Source organism: Heterodontus francisci, chromosome 38, assembly GCF_036365525.1.
Source record: "Heterodontus francisci isolate sHetFra1 chromosome 38, sHetFra1.hap1, whole genome shotgun sequence".
NCBI classification, from domain to species: domain Eukaryota; kingdom Metazoa; phylum Chordata; class Chondrichthyes; order Heterodontiformes; family Heterodontidae; genus Heterodontus; species Heterodontus francisci.
The window spans coordinates 37,230,447-37,254,615 of record NC_090408.1 but is presented as its reverse complement, the minus strand read 5'-3'; the positions used below and the strand labels follow the sequence as shown (position 1 = coordinate 37,254,615).

The following is a 24,169-nucleotide window of genomic DNA, read 5'->3' as shown; positions in this document are numbered from 1 at the left end:
CCATGTTCCTTCATTGTTGCTGGGTCAAAATCCTGGAACTACCTATCTAACAGCACAGTGGGAGTAAAGTCACCACATGGAAGGCAACGGTTCAAGAAGAAGGCCCACCATCACCTTCAGAAGGGCCACTAGAGATGCGTAATGAATGACGGCCTTGCCAACGACACCCACATCTCCGAAAAATTATTTTAATAAGTCACCTCAGAGCCAGCTGAATGTTATACACAGGGATTAGAGATTTATTTTTCTGGTTCAATGAGTGAAAGGTGTGTTTATATAATGCTGTTGTTTATTTAAGATTTCAGGCAAAGGCGTCCCCAGCTCAGAGTTTCCATTGCTAACACCAGCTCTCTTTTCCGTGAGCCAGTTTGGCAGCATGAAGGGTGCAGCCAGAGCACGGATACCCTTCTCCAGTGGTTCCAGGCAGATACTTGCCAATGTAAAGGCGGCTTTGAGAAAGAAAGGAATTGAATTTCGGCTGTCTAGGCTCTGGAATTCTCTTCTAAATTTCTTCCCCCTCTCTATCTCTATCCTCTCCTTTTAGACACTCCTTAAAACCTACCTCTTTGGCCAAGCTTTAGGAACACCTTTCCTAATATTTCGTCTCCTGGCTCGGTGTCAAATTTTGTTTGATAACACTTCTGTGAAGCACCTTGGAACGTTTTACCATGTTAAAGGCACTGTATAAATGCAGCTTGTGGTTCTTGTGGTTGCAGTTATGTAAGGTTTTTCATGAGCTCAGGACATCCCAAAGTGCTTTAAGGCCAATGTCGAAGTAGTCACTGTTGTAATTTGCCGAAATGCGGCAGCCTATTTGCGCACAGCAAGATCCCTCAGAAGACAATGAGATTATGACCAGATAATCTGTTTGTATGATGTTGGTTAATTTTTAACTGTGCCGGTCAATGCTCCAGAGCACCTGATATGATAAGTATCTCTGACAATGACTTGAAACATTACCATTCGGACAACACTTGACATAATATTCCCTATCACCCTGTTCTATGCCTAAAGAAAAACATGTAAGTGGCGAAGGTGCCACAGTTGGACTCGAGTAGTCATGGGCTAAGGAGGAAAAAAATTCCTCAGGTATTTCCTGTTCCTCACCACTATCCAGTGACCTTTGCTGGAAGTGTGCACGTGGAAGTCAGATGAGGATAGGACCAGACTCAGCCGCTGTGCTTTCCTTGCTGGAGTAGCCCACATTGACCAGGCTCACACATGATGAAGGGCTAATTGAGTGACCCGAAACGTTAACTCTGCTTCTCTTTCCACAGATGCTGCCAGACCTGCTGAGTGAATCCAGCATTTCTTGTTTTTGTTGTAGAAAATGCACTTCATGATCTGCTTGTGGCAAATGTAATGTTTTTTGGAGTGTGAATGTACACTCAAGATAGATACTGTTCAGGGGAAGGGCTGCTGGAGAACTGAGCACATGCAACTACAGCATGAGGGGCAATTAATCTTCTTTAGAAATAAGGTGCAGAGTGGATGAAATCTCGAATAGAGCAATCTCTGCAGCAGGCGGCCACTTAAAATGCCAAATCTGTTTTCCACTCATCAGTTGTTAAATTCAGGTCAGAGTCATTAAATACTTGATATTTACCTAACTGGGTCCAATAAGCACAATACAGCAATAGTGTTCAAACAACTTTAAACAACGACTATGATAATATCGTTATAGAAATTCAATTCAAGGTGAGAGCCAAACAATGTATGTGATTCGGTTACAGAAGTTGGCACAGGTGTGTAATTTATTATTGTAAAGTTCTTCAAATAAATGATGGATAATAAAGGTTGGTCGTGAAAAATTGCCTGGTGGAATTGGAGAAGATATATTCAGTTTCACAGTTAGCTACAATCCCACCCTCCCGCCTGGGTGTGGTAGTTTATGGAATGTTCCATCACTAAGGAAGTGTACATTTTGCAAATGATTATCAGTGTTCTGCTACTTTACCCCGAGATCAGAAAGAATTGGTGATGAGGCTCAGCCAAAGGTTCTAAGTGCTAGAAATCCTCTAATTCTGACCTTTTAATTGCTCTAACATCGACAGCCCTGCCTTCAGTTGCCAAGGTCCTAAGCTCTGGAATTCCCTCCCTAAACCTCTCGGCCTCTCTACATCCCTCTCCTTCTTTAAGACACTCCTTAAACTTACATATTGATCAAGCTTCTGTCCTAATATCTCCTTATGTGGCTTGATGTCAAATTTTGCTTTATAACACTCCTATGAAGTACCTTGGAAGTTTTATCACATTAAAGGTGCTATATAAATGCAAGTTGTTGTTGTAGAAATGACTATTGGTGATTGCAACACTGATTTTAGGTTCTACCCTCATGTTAGAAAGTTCATTTTAGGCAAGTAGGGTTAACAGTGGGAGTCAACTGGAAAATGTTATGTTTAAAGTGATGTAATCGCAATGGAATCCCAATAATGAACGTGCCGAGAAAAATTACACTTTCCTCAGGATTATCCTGGGATCCCAAATTTTCCTAAAACGTCAGATAATAATAGGAAATTTGTAATTGTTTGTTTCATGTTTAATTAAAGCATTCAGTCGGCAATTCTGTCTGCTCAAAAACAACGGAGAAGAGTGGGCACGATCTTGATTGTGTGGAATAGTGTAAAACCGCTGATTGTGAGTCAACAGCCCGTTTAACATCTCTCCCAGTGACCTCAATGGAAATAAACATCAGGAGTGATGTAGAATGGGCTGCTGATGTGTTGTCACCTGTTTTATACAATCATGCAAAGTCAAGGTCTATCCCAGTGAGTGTAAAATATATAATGAAACAGAAAAGATTGAATGTTTCCAGGCGGTATCTGGTAATGAACTTCAGTCAGTTTATCGAATAAGTAGTTGAGCCATATGGACCAGGGTGGACTCAGGTTTGACCCCCCCACCCCCCACCCCAACACCGTCTGTGCTGAGTTAGCTGACCTTAGCTGGGGCATTGGTGTGGGTTCTACAAAAAGCCACTCCTAATCTGGGGAGGAAGGAATTGAATGGGGCATTCACTGTTCATTGCAGTCCTGACTCTTTCACACTAGTGGATGTTGTATGTTTGGGCTCAACTGTGAAGGAACCCCCTCATCTCCAACTCCAGTTAGATCACCTCTGAGATGTATGGTCCTCTTGGGTGAGGTACAAGAGGCACTTATAGATTTGTACCCAGTGAGCAAGGGTTAGGGATGAAAGTTGGTGAACAAAGAATAATTAATCACTGAAACAAAAGAAAAATTGGACGTGCTAAATTTTATTTCAGCAATTTTTCCCGTTTCCACTCCTCATGCCTCCTTACGACATAAACCATTGCTTGGCTGTTCCATGTCTTCAGGAGCATCTCAATGAGGACTCTCCTTCTGAATTCTCCCTCTTTCCTAATAGGAAAGTAAATCCTTGGCCTCCACTTGGTCGTTACAGCTCCTCATGGTGGCCTGTCCAGATCAGGCAATTGTGAGAATGACTGATCGCAGAACCTTGCGGAAGAGCTCCAGTGCTTGGTTCCACCACCACCCCCCCACCCTCAGGTCTTCATTCAAAATCTACATTCTAATACTGTCATGGGAAGATGTTGATTGGCATTCTGGATAAGATCTAATGAAGAAAGAAGCTTCTTCTCCTGAACCTCTCTTGCAATCTAGCGGTTTGTTTTCTACAGATGCATTGTTCCTGGCAAATATTTTGCAAGATTAGATTGTGTTACATGGATTGTTAAAGATCTTAGGGACATAGGAACAGAAGTAGGCCATTCAGCCCCTCAAGCCTGTTCCAGTCTTCATTTAGATCATGGCCGATTTGTACCTTGACCCCGTTTACTGGCCTTTCCTCGATATCCCTTGACACCCTCAACTATCGATCTCAATCTTGAACCAGCATCCAAAGCCATTTAGGGAGAGAGTTCCAGACTTCCATTACCGTTTTCATGAAGAAGTGCTTCCTACTTTCACTCCTGAACTTAATTTTAAGATTACGCCTCCTTGTTCTGGATTACCCAACCAGATGAAATAGTTTATTTACCCGATTGAATCCAGCAGACTGGCCTGCTACATTAAACGACTCGATTAAACACAGATTTTCTTCACTCCACTATTGGCGGCCATTCCTTCAGCAATAAGAACCTCGAGCTTGCTCTGCCGTTCAATAAGCCTTAACTTCATTTTCCTACCTCCCCTCCCCCCCCCACAAAACCCTTGACTCCCCTGTCAATCAAAAATCTGTCTAACTCAGCCTTGAACATATTTGATGACCCAGCCTCCACTGCTCGCTAGGAAATAAAATTCCAAACACTAACGACCCTCTGAAAGAAGAAATTCCTCCTCATCTCCATCTTAAATGGAAGACCCTTTAATTTGAAACTGTGCCCCCTAGTTCTAGATTCCTCATGAGGGGAGACATCCTCTCAGCATCTACCCTGTTGTGCACTCTAAGAATCTTATACCTCTCAGTGAGATCACTTCTCAATCTTCTAAACTCTGATGAGTATTGGTCCAACCTGCTCAACCTTTCTTCATAAAACAAAACCCTCTCCCAGGAATCAGCCTAGTGAACCTTCTCTGAACTGATTCCAATGGCTACAATACAATCTAGGCCCGAGGCTTGGAATTCCTTCCCTAAACCTCTCTCTCAGCCTTTAAGGCGGTGCTTAAAACCTAACTCTTTGACTAAGTTTTTAGTAACATGCCTTAAATCTCCTTATGTGACTCAGTGTCAAATTTTGTTTGATAATGTTGCTGTGATGCACCTTGAGGCGCTATACAAATGATATTTATTGTTGTTGATTAAATCGCCACTCAATCTTCTACACGCAAGAGAATACAAGCCAAGTTTATGCAACCGTTCCTCATAGAATAACTATTTTAGCCCTGGGCACCTGCTATAACAGGTCTCCAAATAGGAACGACCATGGCTGTTACTTTCATTCCTCCTCAGAAACAGAAAAAAAAATTTCTTTAAAATAATTAAGTTCCCATTTGGCTGGGTGACAATTTGGTATCTTGAATGTACATAAATTCCCATGTTCCATAGGAGCTATCACCTTTAAATGGGAAGAGGAAAAAGAGCTGTTCATATAACCTGCAGGGAGATGAGAGACTGGAAGGCAAAGAGACAGCATCAATAAAGTACAGGATAAATGCTCATCCACAGGGAAAAAACAGGCAGGGAGCCAGAAGACTCCCTACAAATCAGTCAGACCAAGTCAGAAGAACATAAAAGACTGGAAACATTTTGTTTCAAAACAATTTATTGCTTCCAGACCTCTTCTGGGTGTGTTGGCATTTAGTGTGAAGAAAAATATAAAGAATTTCTGGTCAGAAATTAGAAGCAATTATGGATAAAAATGTGGGAATTACAAGAAATGTCCAATTATGGTGTCGGAGCATTGATAACTTTGGACTGAAAGAATTCCTCACTGATTCTAGATTTTCTCTGTTCCTGCCCCCCAATGCATCTTCATTTTCATCCAATTCATTCCTGGGACATCGCTGGCAAGGCCAGCATCTATTGCCTATCCCTAATTGCCCTTGAGAAGGTGGTGATGGTGAAGAAGATGGCCTTCTTGAACCACTGCAGTCCCTGTGATGTAGGTAGTCCCACCCTGATGTTGGGGAGGGGATTCCAGGATTTTGACACAGTGACAATATATTTCCTAATTAGGATGGTGTGTGACGTGGAAGGAAACTTGCAAGTGATCGTGTTCCCACACACCTATTGCCCTTGTCCTTCTAGGCAGTAAAGGTTCGGGTTTGGAAGGTGCTGTCAAAAAAGACTCGTCAAGTTGCTAGTGAATCTTGTAAATGGTACACACTGCTGGCACGGTGTTCCAGTGGTGAAGGGAGTGAATGGTGAGGTGAGAGTGACTGCCCTTGATATCAAGACAGCATTTGACTGAGTATGACATCAAGGTGTCCTTGTAAAATTGAAGTCAATGGGAATCAGGGGGAAAACTCCACTAGTTGGAGTCATAACTAGCACAAAGAAAGATGGTTGTGGTTGTTGGAGGTCAATCATCTCAGTCCCAGGACATCACTGCAGGAGTTCCTCAGGGCAATGTCCTAGGCCCAACCATCTTCAGCTGTTTCATCAATGATCTTCCCTCCATAATAAGGTCAAAAGGCATTCACTCTTGGTAGGATGTGGTTCCACTGATGCTGCTAATCCTCTTGGACCTGACCCAAGTGGCTACTCTTCATATGTGAGTCTCAACATTAAATGTCAGCAGATTATTCAGATGAAGGCTGCATTCCAACTGAGCGGAACTGTTGTCCTCATCTGACTGTCTGCCCACATAACACTTGCCGCAGTGATCAGGAGTGGGCACCCTGACTGATGTTCCACCTCACCCTGTCTTCGAACCAACTAAATTAGGGATGTAATTCAGGAGTGAAATCAGGAAGCACTTTTTTCCGCACAAAGGGTGGTAGAAACCTGGAATTCTCTCCCCCAAAAGACTATGGATGTTGGGGGCCAATTGGAGTTTTCAAGACTTAGATCAGTAGGTTTTTGTTCAGTAAGTATGTGAAGGGATAGGGGGAAAAAGTGGGTAAACGGAACTGAGGTACAGATGAGCCATGATCTAAATTGAAAGGCGGAGAAGACTTGTGGGGCTGAAAGACCCACTGCTGTTCCTAATGTTCCTAATTTTAGTTCTGTCTGGGATCAGCATAGCTTGAGTTTGTGTTACAAAAAATCAGCCAATTCAGCACAGACCAGGAGTCAAATTTGGGATTGTCTAATCTGTATGGTTCAGTACTGTCCTCACCCACTGGGACATTGTGTAAACTGAAAGTGAGGGATTAAAGGCATTGCTGAAACAAGCTTCATTGCCAAAAACTGAATCACCACAGTGTCCATTTGAGTTTCTGTTGGAAAATGCACTGGTAACCTAATACGTGAGTTATAAATTGTGGGCGGACTGTAAAGTATACAGTTTGTCTGTCTCCCAGTTATTATCCGGCAGACAGTTGAACTATTAATTTACATTCTCCAGTCGGTCACTGATCTTGTTATCTTGACATTACAAAGCAAGCTCTATGGAGAAACTGAGATGAATACTGGAAGAGAGAAAGAGAAAAAGAAGCCGCAATGAATTGATCTAGGAGTGGCTTTTCAGTCGAAAGTTAAAATGTCTCTGGTACTTGCTTATATCTGCATTACTATTGACAATGACATGTGTGTGCTTTCTATTGCTTTAGTAGCCCAGATGTGCTGCAGCCACAGTCAAGTGTGCAAGAGGAAACTGATGAGAAAGACGTGGAGGTCGGGCTGTTGAAGTAGGGAGGGAGATTGCAGAGGGGCTGTTGCTTCCAACACACATTCAGCTGGTCTAAGAAGAAGCTGATACATTGGGTGAGGACGGCGGAGTAACTTCTGGGATGCTGAGCTTAAAATTACCTCGTCTGTTCAGCATTAATCAAGTGCCCAAAGTAGGTCAATTTTTAAGCTGCCGTTTCTGTCTTGCCTTTAACCCTTCTTGTTGCTCTGTTGTGTTGCAGTTCTAAATTCAGATTAAAGTTTTATCAGAAAGTGCTTTATGGCATTTCTAGCCACATTAACCAGTAACATTTTTTTTTGTTTCACATTGAAAGGCTCCTGTTTTCTATACCCTTAATTGCCAGCGTGTGACATAGATATAAACAAGGAGGCCTCCAAACATGACAGATTGTGGAGAATTGAGTTCTTGTTTTAATGCCTTGAGGCTCCCCTCCCTCTCAGCCTCGAGTCCTGCCTCCTGGGGCCCACCTGAGTTAGTAGGAGCAGCACTCGTGAGTCTGCGTCACTACTTTTTTTGGGGCAATGCTGTCAACCTCTCGAAAAACAAAACAAAAAATAATTTTAGAACCTCAAAGTAAAAGACAGAATGAAGTGCTGTTGTTTATTCCCATCATGATACTGGAAGAAATGATGCACACATTATTCCACTGAGACTAGAAACTTTAAACGTAGGGCAAAAAAAAAACTGCACCTGAGCAAAGGTCACCTTACGGAAAACAATAGCATCTTGTAGCCCGTGTTACAGAATCCCAAGTTAGTAACTTTGCAGGAGCTGTCACGATTACTGAGGTAAAGCTTCTGGCATTTCGAGCAGGAAGCCCCGCGTTCCACCTCTAGCTCGTGCTCTTATTGAATACGGTCAACACGGCCTGTAGGGTTGCTACAACTGCCCCAGCACCTCTGGATTAGGGAAACAGAAGTCTCCTACGGCTCATATTAAAGGGCCATAAATGTAAGATAGTCACCAATAAATCAAACAGAAAATTCAGGAGAAACTTATTTTACCTAAAGGGTGGTAAGAATTTGTGGAATGTCCTACCACAGGCAGCATTAAGCCGAATGGCATAGATGCACTTAAGGGGAAGCTAGTTAAGCACATGAGGGAGAAAGGAATAGATAGGGTCAGAATGAAGAGGCATGGGAGGAGGCATGTCTGGAGCATAAAGATCAACAAAGACCAGATGGGACAAATTGCCTGTTTATGTGCTGTAGACGCTATGTAATTCTATGTAAGTGATCACCACTTGAAGTTCGGCTGCACTGGTCAATAGGTAAGGAAAGGATTTACAGTTTGTCAGCCTGCCCGACTGATTGTACAGAGCGATTAATGGAACACGACCACTTGGGAGGGGCACCAGTTGCGGGTGGGATATTGACTGTTACCCATTGAAACATATCAAATGAGGAAATCAATGCCTTTAGGGAAGGTGGGATGGGGGGCAAGGAGCAGAATATATGAAACACAGCTCCTAAAACATCTACTCAACTAATCATTAGTAAAGGAAGTGTCAACCTTTCTTATTGTTGCTGTGATAATGTCTTAAAACTGAAATAGCAGCTGTGATGACACTATTTGTAGAAATTTATTTAACAAACAGCTGTCATATTAGAAGTATGGCAAAGAATCTGATCTTACAGGAGAACACATTGTGTTGTTATTAGAATGGTTGTTATTCAAATTTAACCACTCACAGATGCTGTGGTGAAATAAGAATTGTACAGTGGGCCTTGCTTGAGTGACCACATTTAAAAGCTGTTACCCCTTTCCCCGCCCACCCCAGCCTTCCTGTCTCCTGCTGGGCTATCAAACCATGGCCATCAACAGTCCACTAAAAGCCATCGTTCAGGTGTGGTTCTAGCCAGTGTCAGAAGACTACTGGACCACAGAGAACACTGAAGCCAAGCCCAACCCAATCTGTGGCCAACATTCCTGCATGCGTGGAATCACCAGATAGCAATCTGAATCAAGAACCCAGTCCAACCTATCTGCTCCGTAGCCCAGCAGTGTGGAGGACACTTGCAGTGTCCCTATTGCCTTGGCTAAGATTGGCATGGACGAGGGTTTGCATGCACGTAAACCCTTTGTTTTCATTTATTCATGGGATGTGAGCTTCACCGGCAAGGCCAGCAATTGTTGACCATCTCTAATTGCCTTTGAGAGGGTGGTGGTGAGCCACCTTCTTGAACCGCTGAAGTCCGTCTGGTGTAGGTACACCCACAGTGCTATTAGGAAGGGAGTTCCAGGGTTTTGACCCAGCAACAGTGAAGGAACAGTCCCAAGTCAGGATGGTGGGTGGCTTGGAGGGGAACTTGCAGGTAATGGTGTTCCCATGCATCTGCTGCCCTTTTCCTTCTAGGTGGTAAAAGTTGTGGGTTTAGAAGGTGCTGTCGAAGGAGCCTTGGCGAGTTGCTGCAGTGCATCTTATAGATGGTACACACTGCTTCCACGGTGCACCGGTTGTGGAGGGAGTGAATGTTTAAAGTGGTGGATGGGATGCCAATCAAGCGGGCTGCTTTGGCCTGGATGGCGTTGAGCTTCTTGACTGTTGTTGGAGCCACACTCATCCAGACAAACGGAGAGTATTTCATCACAGTCCTTTTGCTTCACGGTTTTCCTTTTTCACATTGGATGTTGTGCATTTTAACAACTGTTGGTGCCAGGCACTCAAACATACGAACTTGAGAAGTATCTTCAGGTTCTCTCATTTGAGGAGATTTACAAGAATGGTACCAGAGATGAAGGACTTCAGCTACGTGGATAGACTGGAGAAGCTGGGCCTGTTCTTCTTGGAGCAGAGAAGGTTAAAGGGATATTTCATAAAGGTGTTCAAAATTATGAAGGAGTTTTGATAGAGTAAATAAGAGAAACTATTTCCACTGGTGGAAAGGCTGGTAACCAGAGGACATAGATTTAAGGTAATTGGCAAAAATACCAGATGACAAATGAGAAAAATTCATTTTTCACAGCGAGTTGTTATGATCTAGAATGCATTACCTGAAAGGGCAGTGGAAGCAGATTCAATAATAACTTTCAAAAGGAGATTGGATATATACTTGAAAAGGAAACATTTGCAGACCTGTGAGGGTGGGGGGATATGGTTGGTTGGAAGTGTCTAGTCATAATGCTCCAGCCATTATGGTGTGTGGGGCAGTCTTGATAGATCAGCTGGTCCTTTCCTGCCCGTCAATTTTGTTTGTTCATATATAAATATATGTCTTTCTATGTGGCAGCGTATTGTGTGGTGCTGCTCTTGGCAGAATCTTAAGATGACTAACAACTTGACCAATATCGCGCCAATATGCTTTTAGAAGGTTGGACTATGTCATGAAATTCACCATCTCATCACGTTCACTAGCTGTGGCAATGAATCCAGGAGCATCTCTCCACATTCTGCCCAAAACCAGCTACAGTAATTCTGCCACAACATTTTCAGTTAAAGATTACGCCACTTAATCATGTTTTCTATTTACGTGCAACAGGTATTCCATGAACACAGCATCATTTTTGGATATCGTCACCCAAGAAGCACAGCTACCGATTGCTTATTCAGCCTTTTTCAATTGACAAATGAGACGGTGAACATCTGGACCCATTTCCTGCCCACCTGGTAAGTGGTCACCGGACATGAAACTGCAGTAACGAAGAATGAGCTTGTATTTATATAGCATCTTTCACATCCTTGGTGCGATCACTGTTGTGTTGTAGGCAAACGCAGCAACCAGTTTATGCACAGCAAGGTCCCACAATGGCATTGAGTTGTGTCCAGTTAATCGGGTTTACTGATGTTGGTTAAAGGATGAATGTTAGCATTGGGAACCAGGAGAACTCCCTGGTTTTTTTTGAATAGATAATCCCTTGACTTCTTCTGAATGACGTCAATACAGCGACCCCCCAGTATTATACTGAAGAGGCATCCAAGATTACTGTGCACACTTGAATTCACAGCTTTCTAAGTCATAGCCAAGAGTTTTACCACTGTCCCAAATCGATACTGATAAAAATACAATTAGAAGCTCCATCTGACAATAAGTCACAGTGAAATTCCACAAAAGCTTAGGACCTCTTTTCAAAGAGTTCCAGTCACAGTCAAACTTCGATGTCTTTGGACTTGGCCCATGTCATCAGACAGTTGCTAGCTGGCACAATTCCCCAACCGACAGGAAAGGCTTATAACCCCCTCCATGGCTAGTTAAGCATTTCTCTTAGTGGCTTGAACATAGGCAGGAGCACTCCATGTCTCCCAGATATCACCTGCCATCCCCATGTCTCCCAGATATCTCCCACCATCTCCCTGTCTCCCAGATGTCATCCACTATCTCCATGCCTCCCAGATATCTCCAACCCTCAAGGACATCCTGCTCTGAAGGATGGTGTAATGTGGTACAGGATGAATGCTTGTAGATTGATCATTCTATTTATTTTATAATTTTAGAAATTGAATGATACCCAGGAGTGAACACAAGGGTTTAGTCTGGTCAGATGTTACCACAGTTTATATTGAGAGTAATGTATGAGAGATTATGTATGAGTAAAGAGAGATTATAAGGCCGTTACCCAATCAAAGGGTAATTGTTAAACGGCAACTGTCAGTGAATTGTTCTCAAAAACAAAATACTGCGGATGTTGGAAATCTGAAATAAAAACAGAAAATGCTGGAAATGCTCAGAACGTTTGGCAGCATCTGTGGAGAGAGAAATGTTTCCGGTCAATGATCTTGCGTCAGAACAGTGAATCATTTTCATTTGAGATGCTGCTGCAATGCCATTCCTTTTATCTCAGTTTTACTTTGCATCTTTTGTCAATTTTAAGGGGGTGTGGTAAGTAGATGGCAGTGTTTCAAACTGGAGCACTCTGTGTTGCAATTTAGCATCCAGCATCGGGTTATTTATAGCGTGACAGAGTTTCATTTACAATGTCCCAGCAATGTTGTGGGAAAGATGGTGTAGTGACAACATAATTTCTTCTTTCACAACATGTTCAAGAAAGACTTGCATTTATATAGCACCTTTCACAACCTCAGGACATCCCAAATACTTTATAGCCAATGAAATTCTTTTGATGTGTTGTCACTGTTGTAATGTAGGAAACACAGCAGCCATATTTCCCACAAACTGCAATGTGACGATGACCAGACAATCTGTTTGAGTGACCTCGATAGAGGGATAAATATTGGTCAGGCCAGTGGGGAGAACTCCCCTGCTCTTCTTCGAGATAGTGCGATGGGATCTCTTACGTCCAACTGAGAAGGCAGACGGTGCCTTGGTTTAATGCCTCATTTGAAGGACAACACCTCTCACAGTGCAGCACTCCCTCAGTACTGCACTGGGGCGGGTATCAGCCAGGATTATGAGCTCAAGTCTCTGGAGTGGGACTTAAACCCACAACTTTCAGATTCAGAGACAGAAGTGCTACCCAATGAAGCACAGCAGACCCCAAAGTGACCGTGAACCAATGTGAAGGTCACACAAACCTGAGAGGTTAACTCTGCTTTTCTCTCCACGCATGGTGCCCAACCTGCTGAGCATTTACAGAATTTTCTGTTTTTGAATGGCCTTTTATTTCCCAAACCAGCCATCCTTCTAGCTTTCTAAGTAATATTGCCAACTGGTGGCTGTTTTGACTCAATATGAACACTTAACACATTTGGAATAAACTCCTCTCTGTGTTATTTTAAAGCAGATGACAAGTTACTTAACTTTAACAGATTAACAGCACCAGTTAGAAAAGCTGCTTAGTGCCATGTCTGACCTGGGTCAGCAGCTATCTTGTGTTCTAATTTTTTTTTCTATTTGCAGGGGTTTGAGTTGAGGCTGGATTCCGACATTCCAGTTTGATTAGTGTTAATTGAGGAGAGGAAGCTATGTTTTCATTCATGAAAGCAAGAGAGAGGTCAAGGTTGTTAAAAATCCAATAAGGAGTAAATCTCCTGCTCTTGCTCACATGAAGTACTGAACTACACAGAATTTACAGCACAGTTGTTTGGTCTCCATCCAGGTGGAGGCAGAATGGGGTTACACTCCTTGATTAGGGAAGTGAAAATATGCCCTGGGGTTCCTGAGGCCTGATCACTATCCAGAAACACTTGCTGGAAAGGGCAATTGCACGGACATGCTACTATTTTGAAGAAGGGCAGGGGTGTTCTTCCTGGTGTCCTCGCTGGGATCTTGCTGTGTGCAGATTGGCCGCCGTGGTTCCAACATTACAACAGTGACTACACTTCAAAAAGTAACTTAATTGGCTGTAAAGCACTTTTAGACGTCCTGAGGTTGTGATAGGTGCTACATAAATGCAAGTTCTTTCTTGTGGTGAGCTTCGCTGTGATGCTGCAAGTGGTGGAATAGCCCTCTGATAGTTGTTGTCTGGGATCACTCGTGCGGAGTGGTCACTTGGGTGAGGAAGGCATTCATTGTACAGTTGCCTCCATCTGCACTTTATTAAACCAGCTAAGATAGAGAAGTAAATCAAGCCTTTCTTATGGCCAGTTGCCCCTGGGGTATCACTTCACAGCACTTCCTCCGACAGCAATTTGCTTTGAATCATTTTCACGATATAATCAAGAAAACACCTTGGTGCAATATAAAAGGGAGTCTGAGAGTTTCCTGATTGCCCGCTGGCTGCTGCAATACAGGTAAATGGAGGTAATAAATGTCTTGTTAATTATCCCCACGGCAATCACATGCATTATAGCTAAGGTTTATTGTTGCTCATAATCAATTAGTAAGTGGCCTACACCAGCCTGTTTACATCAATCGCAGGACATCTCAGTCTGGGCTCTGACCACAGCTAAATTGTGGGAAGACGGTGCGAAGTGTTTGTGCTGTGTTAATCTACAAAAACAAAATGAAAACACGAAAGAATTCAGCGCTAAAGGCTGCTGTAATCACTTTCATTACATATAAGGCAACTCATAGACGATTACATGGGGAATTTGCAAGAGCGAGGAAGCTATGGTTTCAGGGATCAGGGAGATTGTTTCTTTCCCCAAAAAATGTTTTCAGGAAGCGAGATCCCCCTTTGCAGAATCAGGTGAGACCGCACCTGGAGTATTGCGTGCAGTTCTGGTCACCGCATTATAGGAAGGATGTGGAAGCTTTGGAAAGGGTGCAGAGGAGATTTACTAGGATGTTGCCTGGTATGGAGGGAAGGTCTTACGAGGAAAGGCTGAGGGACTTGAGGTTGTTTTCGTTGGAGAGAAGGAGGAGGAGAGGTGACTTAATAGAGACATATAAGATAATCAGAGGGTTAGATAGGGTGGATAGTGAGCGTCTTTTTCCTCGGATGGTGATGGCAAACACGAGGGGACATAGCTTCAAGTTGAGGGGTGATAGATATAGGACAGATGTGAGAGGGAGTTTCTTTACTCAGAGAGTAGTAGGGGCGTGGAACGCCCTGCCTGCAGCAGTAGTAGATTCGCCAACTTTAAGGGCATTTAAGTGGTCATTGGATAGACATATGGATGAAAATGGAATAGTGTAGGTCAGATGGTTTCACAGGTCGGCGCAACATCGAGGGCCGAAGGGCCTGTACTGCGCTGTAATGTTCTAATTCTAATTCTAATACCCTTTTCGCAACTGTAGTTCCCCGTTATGAAGGAAAGTCTGTACTTTTCAGAGTGTCAGTTCCTAGCAAAGCTGCAATCCGCGAGATTTCCTGCGAGTTGTTTCAAACCAGTTAAAGGGTGCACTGCTAGTTCTAGTCGAAGCCTGTTAGCAAGCTCTCTGGCAACAGGCAGTGTGGAATGTTCGTTACTGTAAATAATTTAGGAAAAATTCATACAAGCAGTATATACAAAGGATTTGTTAGAAACAGTGAACACATCTAAAGGAGTCGCCCACCTTTACAGAATGAGTTTTATAAACTGAGATTGGTCTGTATACATAGAATTTATTCGTCCCAACTGACCTATGCCGTTGTTTATGCTCCACACAACCTTCTTTACTTTTTCTAACCTTAACCCTGTCAGGATATTATTCTATTCTTTCCTTCAAGCAATTATCTAGCAGCTGCTTAAATGCATCTATGCTATTTGCCTCAATTTCTCTCTTCTATTCTAACCACTCTCTGGTTAAAGACATTTCTTTTGAATTCCTTATTTAATTTGGGCGTCACAGTGGCGCAGTGGTTAGCACTGCAGCCTCGCAGCTCCAGCGACCCGGGCCCAGTTCTGGGTACTGCCTGTGCGGAGTTTGCAAGTCCTCCCTGTGACCACGTGGGTTTCCGCTGGGTGCTCCGGTTTCCTCCCACTGCCAAAGACTTGCAGATTGATAGGTAAATTGGCCATTGTAAATTGCCCCTCGTGTAGGTAGGTGGTAGGAGAATGGTGGGGATATAGTAGGCAATATGGGATTAATGTAGGATTAGTATAAATGGGTGGTTGTTGGTCGGCACAGACTCGGTGGGCCGAAGGGCCTGTTTCAGTGCTGTATCTCTAAATTAAATAAATAAATAAAAATTTGTGAGTGACCATCATATTTATTATTCCTAAGTTTGGATACTTCCACAAGTGGAAACATCTCCTCTAAGTCTACCTATCAACCCCCATATTAATTTTAAAGATCTCTATCAGTCTTCTCTTTGTTTTAGAAAAAAGCAACCCAGCCTATTCAATCTTCCCAGATAGTTATAATCTCTCAGTCCTGGCAACATCCTTGTATTTTTATTTTGCACGTTCTCCAGTGCCTCATAATATAGTGAATATTTCTGCCTGCAACAATTTGCTGTGTTAAAACACATAACAGACATATTTTGAATGAATTACACCAGAATAAACATGAGTTATCCAGCAATTATAGATGTCAGCCATGGCTCAGTGGTTCTACTCTCACGCGTGAAACCAGAAGATTGTGGGTTCAAGTCCTGCTGTGGAGCGGTGATTACAAAATCTAAGCTGAGTCTCCAGTGGAGTGCTGCCCTCTTTTTTAGATGAGCTGTTAAACACCATGAGCCCTCTTAGGTGGACAATACAAATCCCACAACGTGATTCAAAGAAGAGCAGGGGAGTTCTTCCCTGGTGTCCTGACCAATATATTTCCCTCAACCCACAAGTGAAAGTAGATGATCTGGTCATTTATCTCGCTGTTCATGGGACCTTGCTGTGCGACTTGGCTGCCGTGTTTCCTAACATTACAACAGTGGCTGCAGTTCAAAAGTTTTTAATTGGCTCTGAAGCAGTTTGGGATGCCCTAAGATTATGGAAGGTGCTTTTTTATAAATGCAAATTCTTTTATTTGAATTAAGGTGGATAAATAACATAGGAAAGCAGCAGTATAGTGCTAAAAATTTTAATTGTCTTAACTTGAATAAAGTGGCTTTGCATGAATATTATAGCATACCAGCCAGGTTCATTGCCTGGGCATGTACCAGTGTACCCATGTTTAAATACCATGAATTTCCTCAAAGACAAACCCAAGGCAGTAGGTGTCTTGGCACAGCTGAAATGGATTCTGCTCACACACATTTAAATGCCAAAGCTCTTGTTAGCAGAAGTAACAGCTTTACTTGAAACTAAGTCTAGTTAGCAGCATATGGGCTGTTGGGGAAATATGCCCCTTTGGTTCTGTGATTCTGGCCACTTTTGCATCCCCAGCTAACTTCACCCCACCATTGGTGGCTGTGCCTTCAGCTGTCTGGGTCCTAAGCTCTGGAATTCCCTCCCTCAACCTCTGCACCTCTCGAGCTCTCTCTCCTTTGCAATGCTCCTTAAATCCTACCTCTTTAACCGAGTTGTGTCCTAATGTATTCTTCTTTGGTTCGATACCCATGTTTGGTCTGATCATGCTCCTGCAAAGCTCCTTAAGATGGTTTACTATGCTAAAGGCAGAATATAAATGCGAGGTGTCCTTTAGGGAAGGAAATCTGCCATCCTTACCTGGTCTGGCCTACATGTGACTCCAGACCCACAGCAATGTGGTTGACTCTTAAAATGTCCTCTGAAATGGCCTAGCAAGCCACTCAGTTCAAAGGCAGTTGGGGATGGACAATAAAAGCTGGCTGAGCCAGCGACGCCCACATCCCACATAAAAAAACGAATAAAAAAATTGTTGCTGTGATGCTGCTGCGTTGAAACTGCCGAGCTGTAGAGACTTCAGTTGCTGCTGATGGAGTGATGCTCCTGCTCCCTCTGGCTCAAATTGGCACCAGTATGCACACAGTGAGTACCACAGTCAAACACTGCAAATGCTCTTTTAGTTCCTGATACTGCCACAAACCATTTACTTTGTTGAATCTGATGTCTTTGGAAACATTATGGGCTGGATTTTACAGCCTCCCAGACGTTGGGGGTTGTGGCGAGGGCGGGGTGCAGAAAATGCCTCCAGGAGAGGCTCGCCAAGGACCTCAAAGCCGGGAAAGCCCGGCCCGATATTGCTGGTGGTGAAAAGGCACTTGTGGCAGCCACTCCCGCCGTGCGTCCCACAGCAATATTGCTGCCGGTGGCCGGCACTCCCGCGCCTTTGGATACCTGTCCGGAGATCCAATGCGGGACACTGGTGGGGAGGGGGAAGTGTAGGAGAGGGGGAGCAGGATCAAACTAATCTGATTGGTTTAGGGAATGGTGGGAAGGGGTGAAGTTAAAAGTTTATGAACTTTGGGGGGAGGGGAAGATCAGGTACACAAGGTAAGTATTTCGGGGCGAGAGGACAAGGAATGAATTATATGGTTATTAGGGGTGGGAGTGGGGCTAGAAACATTTATTTAATTTTTTTGAATAAATTTCACATCGCTCGCTCTTTAAAAATTTTAATTACATGGAAGGGCTTGAAGCCCTTTAAAAATGGCTTCGGCACCTGCGCAGTGACGCCCGACGCCATTGCCGGGGACGGACCACCTGCCCCCCCCATCCCCCCTCACATCTTTGAGGGGCAGTCCGCCCAGGCCATTTAAATAAGCCACTGCGTTCAATATCGCGGCAGCACCGCGATTTGTGGTCTGCCTGCTTTTGAAGCTTGCTGCCAAAAACGGCGGCATGCTTATAAAATCCAGCCCTATGTGTCAGACATTGGTGCACCTGGAAGGTTGGCTTGATGATGACAAAGCCGCGATACCCATCCATCGTTGTAGGTTTGACAAGAGATCACTAGAACCCATTGGTTTGACTGAATGCCATTCTGACCCCTTTGGAGTGTCTTAAACACCTATGCTGAAAACTGAACTTTGCATTTCATCTGGTAGAATTTCCATTTCCATAGAATTACATAGAATCTACAGCACAGAAATAGGCCATTTGCCCCAACTAGTCCTTGCTGACATTTATGCTCTACTCTGAGTGTAATGCACAAATAGCACGGGGCATGGAGTGGGGAGGAGCAGAACTTCCACAGGTCCTGATCCCTCTCTCATTTAGGACTGAGATGAGGAGAAATTACTTCACTCAAAGGGTTGTGAATCTTTGGAATTCTCTACCCCAGAGGGTTGTGGATGCTCCATCGTGGAATACATTTAAGGCTGGGATAGACAGATTTTTGGTCCCTCAGGGAATCCAGGGATATGGCGAGCAGGTGGGAACGTAGAGTTGAATCCAAAGATCAGCCATGATCGTTTTGAATGGTGGAGCAGGCTGAATGGGCCATTTGGTCTACTCCGGCTCCTATTTCTTGTGTTCTTGTGTTCTCTCCCTCTCCTTCTCTCTCTCCCTCTCGCTGCTTTTTGTCCTTTATCATTTATTTGCTCCACATTCCCCTAATGGCAAACAAATCGAGACAGCGTATAGCAATGAAGATTCATAAAGCCCCAGAGAAACAGTGGGAATGGCCACTTTCAGCTGTTTAGGGCGTTTCCCAGGGCGTTCCACTGTTTCCCCACCAGAGAACTCACTGCTCACTCACTCAACATTGTCTTAGGATTCCAATAAGGAGCTGGCAAAACATGCCTCATGCCACAGTGTGCATTGATTGATGGCACATGGCACAAATAACAGAGAAAAGAGTCTGTTTGCACTTGTCTATTTCTTAAGAAATCTACATGATGGGTTTCTTTAAGTAACTCAGTAGTTTATGGAGTGGCTAAACCAAGCTGGGATATCAGCAGGAATGCTACCATTGGGTTCTAAAAAGCGTAAGCATTTCTATAAAGGGTACCTGTCAATAAATGCTCCGACACTTAAGTAGAATGAAAATACTGATAATCCAGTAATTATACTGAGGCGTTATTCAGTGCTCCTTTGCCCTCTGAGAGCACCTAACAGGAATTTCAGCACTCCAAATGCACCACGGACTCCCCAAACCTTGCTCCACATGAGTCAAATGCAAAGTGGCAATTCAAAAATTCTTTCATGGCTAGTGCTCCGAGGACAAGGGTTTGAATCCTACCATGGCAGATAGTGAAGTTTGAATTTAATTAATAAATCTATAATTTAAAAAAAAAAGCTAGTCTAATGGTGACCATGAAACCATTGTCGATTGTTGTAAAAACCCATCTGGTTCACTAATGCCCTTTAGGGAAGGAAATCTGCTGTATTTACCTGGTCTGGCCTACACGTAATTCCAGATGTACAGCAATGTAGTTGACTCTTAAATGTCCTCTGAAATGGTCCAGCAAGCCACTCAGTTCAAGGGCAATTAGGGATGGGCAATAAGTGCTGGCCTAGCCAGCGATGCTCACATCCCACGAACGAATAAAAAGACAAAAGGAAGACTTGCACTTATATAGCACTTTTAGGATGTCCCAAAGCACTTTATAGCCAATGAAGCACTTTAGAAGTGTAGTCACTGTTCAATGTAGGAAGTGGTATGAGTGAGCTCAAAGCTGAATTGAGGGAATATCTGCCTTTCTGACTGAATTCAACCATTATCTTCTTCTGCCCTGCAGGTACTTCCTCTGGAACCTTCTGGCCCTCTCCTACACGCTCGACTTTTGGAATGAAGCTTACACGTGGCCTCTCCTTGTTTACATGCTGTCGAGTTGCATCTACCCATTTACCTCAAGTTGTGCCCATACATTTAGCTCAATGTCCACCCGAGCCAGACACATCTGCTTCTTTTTCGACTATGGTGCTCTCAGCCTGTACAGTCTAGGTAAAAATGGCGACATTGATTCCAGCTGAATGTATAACTGACATGTCAATATTAGGGGTGAATATCCTTGGAGCTTCTAAATTCTAAAGGAGATGCAGGAGCAGAGGGACCTGGGGGGTATATGTGCACAACTCATCGAAGGTTGCAGGGCAGGTTGTGACAGTGCTTAATGAAACTTATGGGATCCTGGGCTTTATAAATAGGGGCATAGAGTACAAGAACAAGGAAGTTATGATAAATCTGTATAGAACACTGGTTTGGCCTCAACTGGAGTATTGTGTCCAGTTCTGGGCACCACACTTTAGGAAGGATGTTAAGGCATTCGAAAGGGTGCAGAAAAGATTCACGAGAATGGTTCCAGGGATAAGGAACTTCAGTTACATGGATAGGTTGGAGAAGCTGGGGCTGTTCTCTTTGAGAAGAGAAAATTAAAAGGAGATTTGATCGAGGTGTTCAAAATCATGAGGGGTCTGGACAGAGTAGATAGCGAGAAACTGTTCCCATTGGCAGAAGGATCCAGAACCAGAAGACAATGATATAGGGCACGCGGTGGCGTAGTGGTATTATCACTGGACTAGTAACCCAGAGACCCAGGGTATTTCTCTGGGGACATGGGTCCAAATCCCACCACAGCAGAAGGTGGAATTTTAATTTAATTAATAAATCTGGAATTAAAAGCTAGTACCTAACCGCTACAAAGTCGATAAAAAGGAATGAAACCGGACGGAACACCCGGCATCGACCTAGGCACCGGAAACGACAACGGCAAACCCAGCCCTGTCGACCCTGCAAAGTCCTCCTTACTAACATCTGGGGGCTTGTGCCAAAGTTGGGAGAGCTGTCCCACAGACTAGTCAAGCAACAGCCTGACATAGTCACACTCACGGAATCATACCTTACAGACAATGTCCCAGACACTGCCATCACCATCCCCGGGTATGTCCTGTCCCACCAGCAGGACAGACCCACCGGAGGTGGTGGCACAGTGGTATACAGTAGGGAGGGAGTTGCCCTGGGAGTCCTCAACATCGACTCCGGACCCCATGAAGTCTCATGGCATCAGGTCAAACAGGGGCAAGGTAACCTCCTACTGATTACCACCTACTGTCCTCCCTCAGCTGATGAGTCAGTACTCCTCCATGTTGAACACCACTTGGAGGAAGCACTGAGGGTGGCAAAGGCACAAAATGTACTCTGGGTGGGGGACTTCAATGTCCATCACCAAGAGTGGCTCGGTAGCACCACTACTGATCGAGGTGGACGAGTCCTAAAGGACAGATCTGCTAGACTGGGTCTGCGGCAGGTGGTGAGGGAACCAACACGAGGGAAAAACATACTTTACCTCGTCCTCACCAATGTGCCTGCCACAGATGCTTCTGTCCATGACAGTATTGGTAGGAGTGACCACCGCACAGTCCTTGTGGAGACGTCGTCTCGCCTTCACATTGAAGATACCATCCATCGTGTTGTGTGGCACTATCACCATGCTAAATGGGATAGATTTCAAACAGATCTAGCAATGCAAAACTGGGCATCCATGAGGCGCTGTGGGCCATCAGCAGCAGCAGAATTGTACTCAACCACAATCTGTAAACTCATGGCCTGGCATATCCCCCACTCTACCATTACCATCAAGCCAGGAGACCAACCCTGGTTCAATGAAGAGTGCAGGAGGGCATGCCAGGAGCAGCACCAGACATACCGCAAAATGAGGTGTCAACCTGGTGAAGCTACACCCCAGGACTACTTGCATGCCAAACTGCGTAAGCAGCATGCAATAGACAGAGCTAAGCGATCCCATAACCAACGGATCAAATCTAAGCTCTGCAGTCCTGCCACATCCAGCCGTGAATGGTGGTGGACAATTAAACAACTAACTGGAGGAGGTGGCTCCACAAATATCCCCATCCTCAATGATGGGGGAGCCCAGTACATCAGTGCGAAAGATAAGGCTGAAGCAGTTGCAACAATCTTCAGCCAGAAGTGCCGAGTTGATGATCCATCTCAGCCTCCTCCTGAAGTCCCCAACATCACAGATGCCAGACTTCAGCCAATTTGATTCACTCCGCGTGATATCAAGAAACGACTGTAGGCACTGGATACTGCGAAAGCTATGGGCCCTGACAATATTCCGGCAATAGTACTGAAGACCTGTGCTCCAGAACTTGCCGCGCCCCTAGCCAAGCTGTTCCAGTACAGCTACAACACTGGCATCTACCCTGCAATGTGGAAAATTACCCAGGTATGTCCTGTACACAAAAAGCAGGACAAGTCCAACCCGGCCAATTACCGCCCCATCAGCCTACTCACAATCATCAGTAAAGTGATGGAAGGTGTCATCAACAGTGCCATCAAGCGGCACTTGCTTAGCAACAACCTGCTCAGCGATGCTCAGTTTGGGTTCTGCCAGGGCCACTCAGCTCCTGACCTCATTACAGCCTTGCTTCAAACATGGAGATTTGAACTCAAGAGGTGAGGTGAGAGTGACTGCCCTTGACATCAAGGCAGCATTTGACCGAGTATGGCATCAAGGAGCCCTAGCAAAACTGAGGTCAATGGGAATCAGGGGGAAACCCTCCGTTGGTTGGAGTCATACCTAGCACAAAGGAAGATGGTTGTTGTTGTTGGAGGTCAATCATCTGAGCTCCAGGACATCACTGCAGGAGTTCCTCAGGGTAGTGTCCTAGGCCCAACCATCTTCAGCTGCTTCATCAATGACCTTCCTTCAATCATAAGGTCAGAAGTGACTCCTCAGATACTGAAGCAGTGTAGAAATGCAGCAAGACCTGGACAATATCCAGGCTTGGGCTGATAAGTGGCAAGTAACATTCGCGTCACACAAGTGCCAGGCAATGACCATCTCCAACAAGAGAGAATCTAACCATCTCCCCTTGACATTCAACGGCATTACCATCGCTGAATCCCCCACTATCAACATCCTAGGGGCTACCATTGACCAGAAACTGAACTGGAGTAGCCATATAAATACCGTGGCTACAAAGCAGGTCAGAGGCTAGGAATCCTGAGGCGAGTAACTCACCTCTTGACTCCCCAAAACCTGTCCAGCATCTACAAGGCACAAGTCAGGAGTGTGATGGAATACTCTCCACTTGCCTGGATGGGTGCAGCTCCAACAACACTCAAGAAGCTCGACACCATCCAGGACAAAGCAGCCCGCTTGATTGGCACCCCATCTACAGACATTCACTCCCTCCACCACCGACGCACAGTGGCAGCAGTGTGTACCATCTACAAGATGCACTGCAGCAATGCACCAAGGCTCCTTAGACAGCACCTTCCAAACCTTCAACCTCTACCACCTAGAAGGACAAAAACAGCAGATACCTGGAACACCACCACCTGCAAGTTCCCCTCCAAGTCACATACCATCATGACTTGGAACTATATTGCCGTTCCTTCACTGTCGCTGGGTCAAAATCCTGGAACTCCCTTCCTAACAGCACTGTGGGTGCACCTACCCCACATGGACTGCAGCAGTTCAAGAAGGCAGCTCACCACCACCTTCTCAAGGGCAATTAGGGATGGGCAATAAATGCTGGCCTAGCCAGCGACGCCCACCTCCCGTGAATGAATAAAAAAAAATATATAAGGTGATTGGCAAAAGAAGCAATGGTGACGTGAGGAAAAACTTTTTTTACGCAGCGAGTGGTTAGGATCTGGGATGCACTGACTGAGAGTGCAGTGGAGGCAGATTCAATCGAGGCATTCAAAAGAGAATTGGATAATTATCTGAAGAGAAAAGATTTTTAGTACTATGGGGAAAAGGTGGAGGAATGGGACCAGGTGAGTTGCTGTTGCAGAGAGCCAGCACAGATACAACAGGCTGAATGGCCTCTTTCTGTGCTGTAGCCATTCTACGATT

At 44.5% G+C, this 24,169-nt stretch overlaps 1 protein-coding gene across 3 annotated transcripts in view; it reads left to right on the top strand.

Moving 5' to 3' along the window:
* Positions 1-24,169, top strand: part of paqr5b (progestin and adipoQ receptor family member Vb) — a 79,057-nt gene that overhangs the window by 35,700 nt on the left and 19,188 nt on the right. For 2 of the 3 annotated variants that reach the window (XM_068018118.1, XM_068018116.1), the window contains exons 2-4: positions 7,197-7,427; positions 10,756-10,883; positions 20,081-20,286. In XM_068018118.1, coding sequence (XP_067874219.1) covers positions 7,377-7,427; positions 10,756-10,883; positions 20,081-20,286 — 385 coding nt within the window. In that variant the 5' untranslated portion in view covers positions 7,197-7,376. Of the gene's footprint in view, positions 1-6,954; positions 7,428-10,755; positions 10,884-20,080; positions 20,287-24,169 lie in introns of those variants that run through there. The other variant, XM_068018117.1, reaches the window with a different exon arrangement.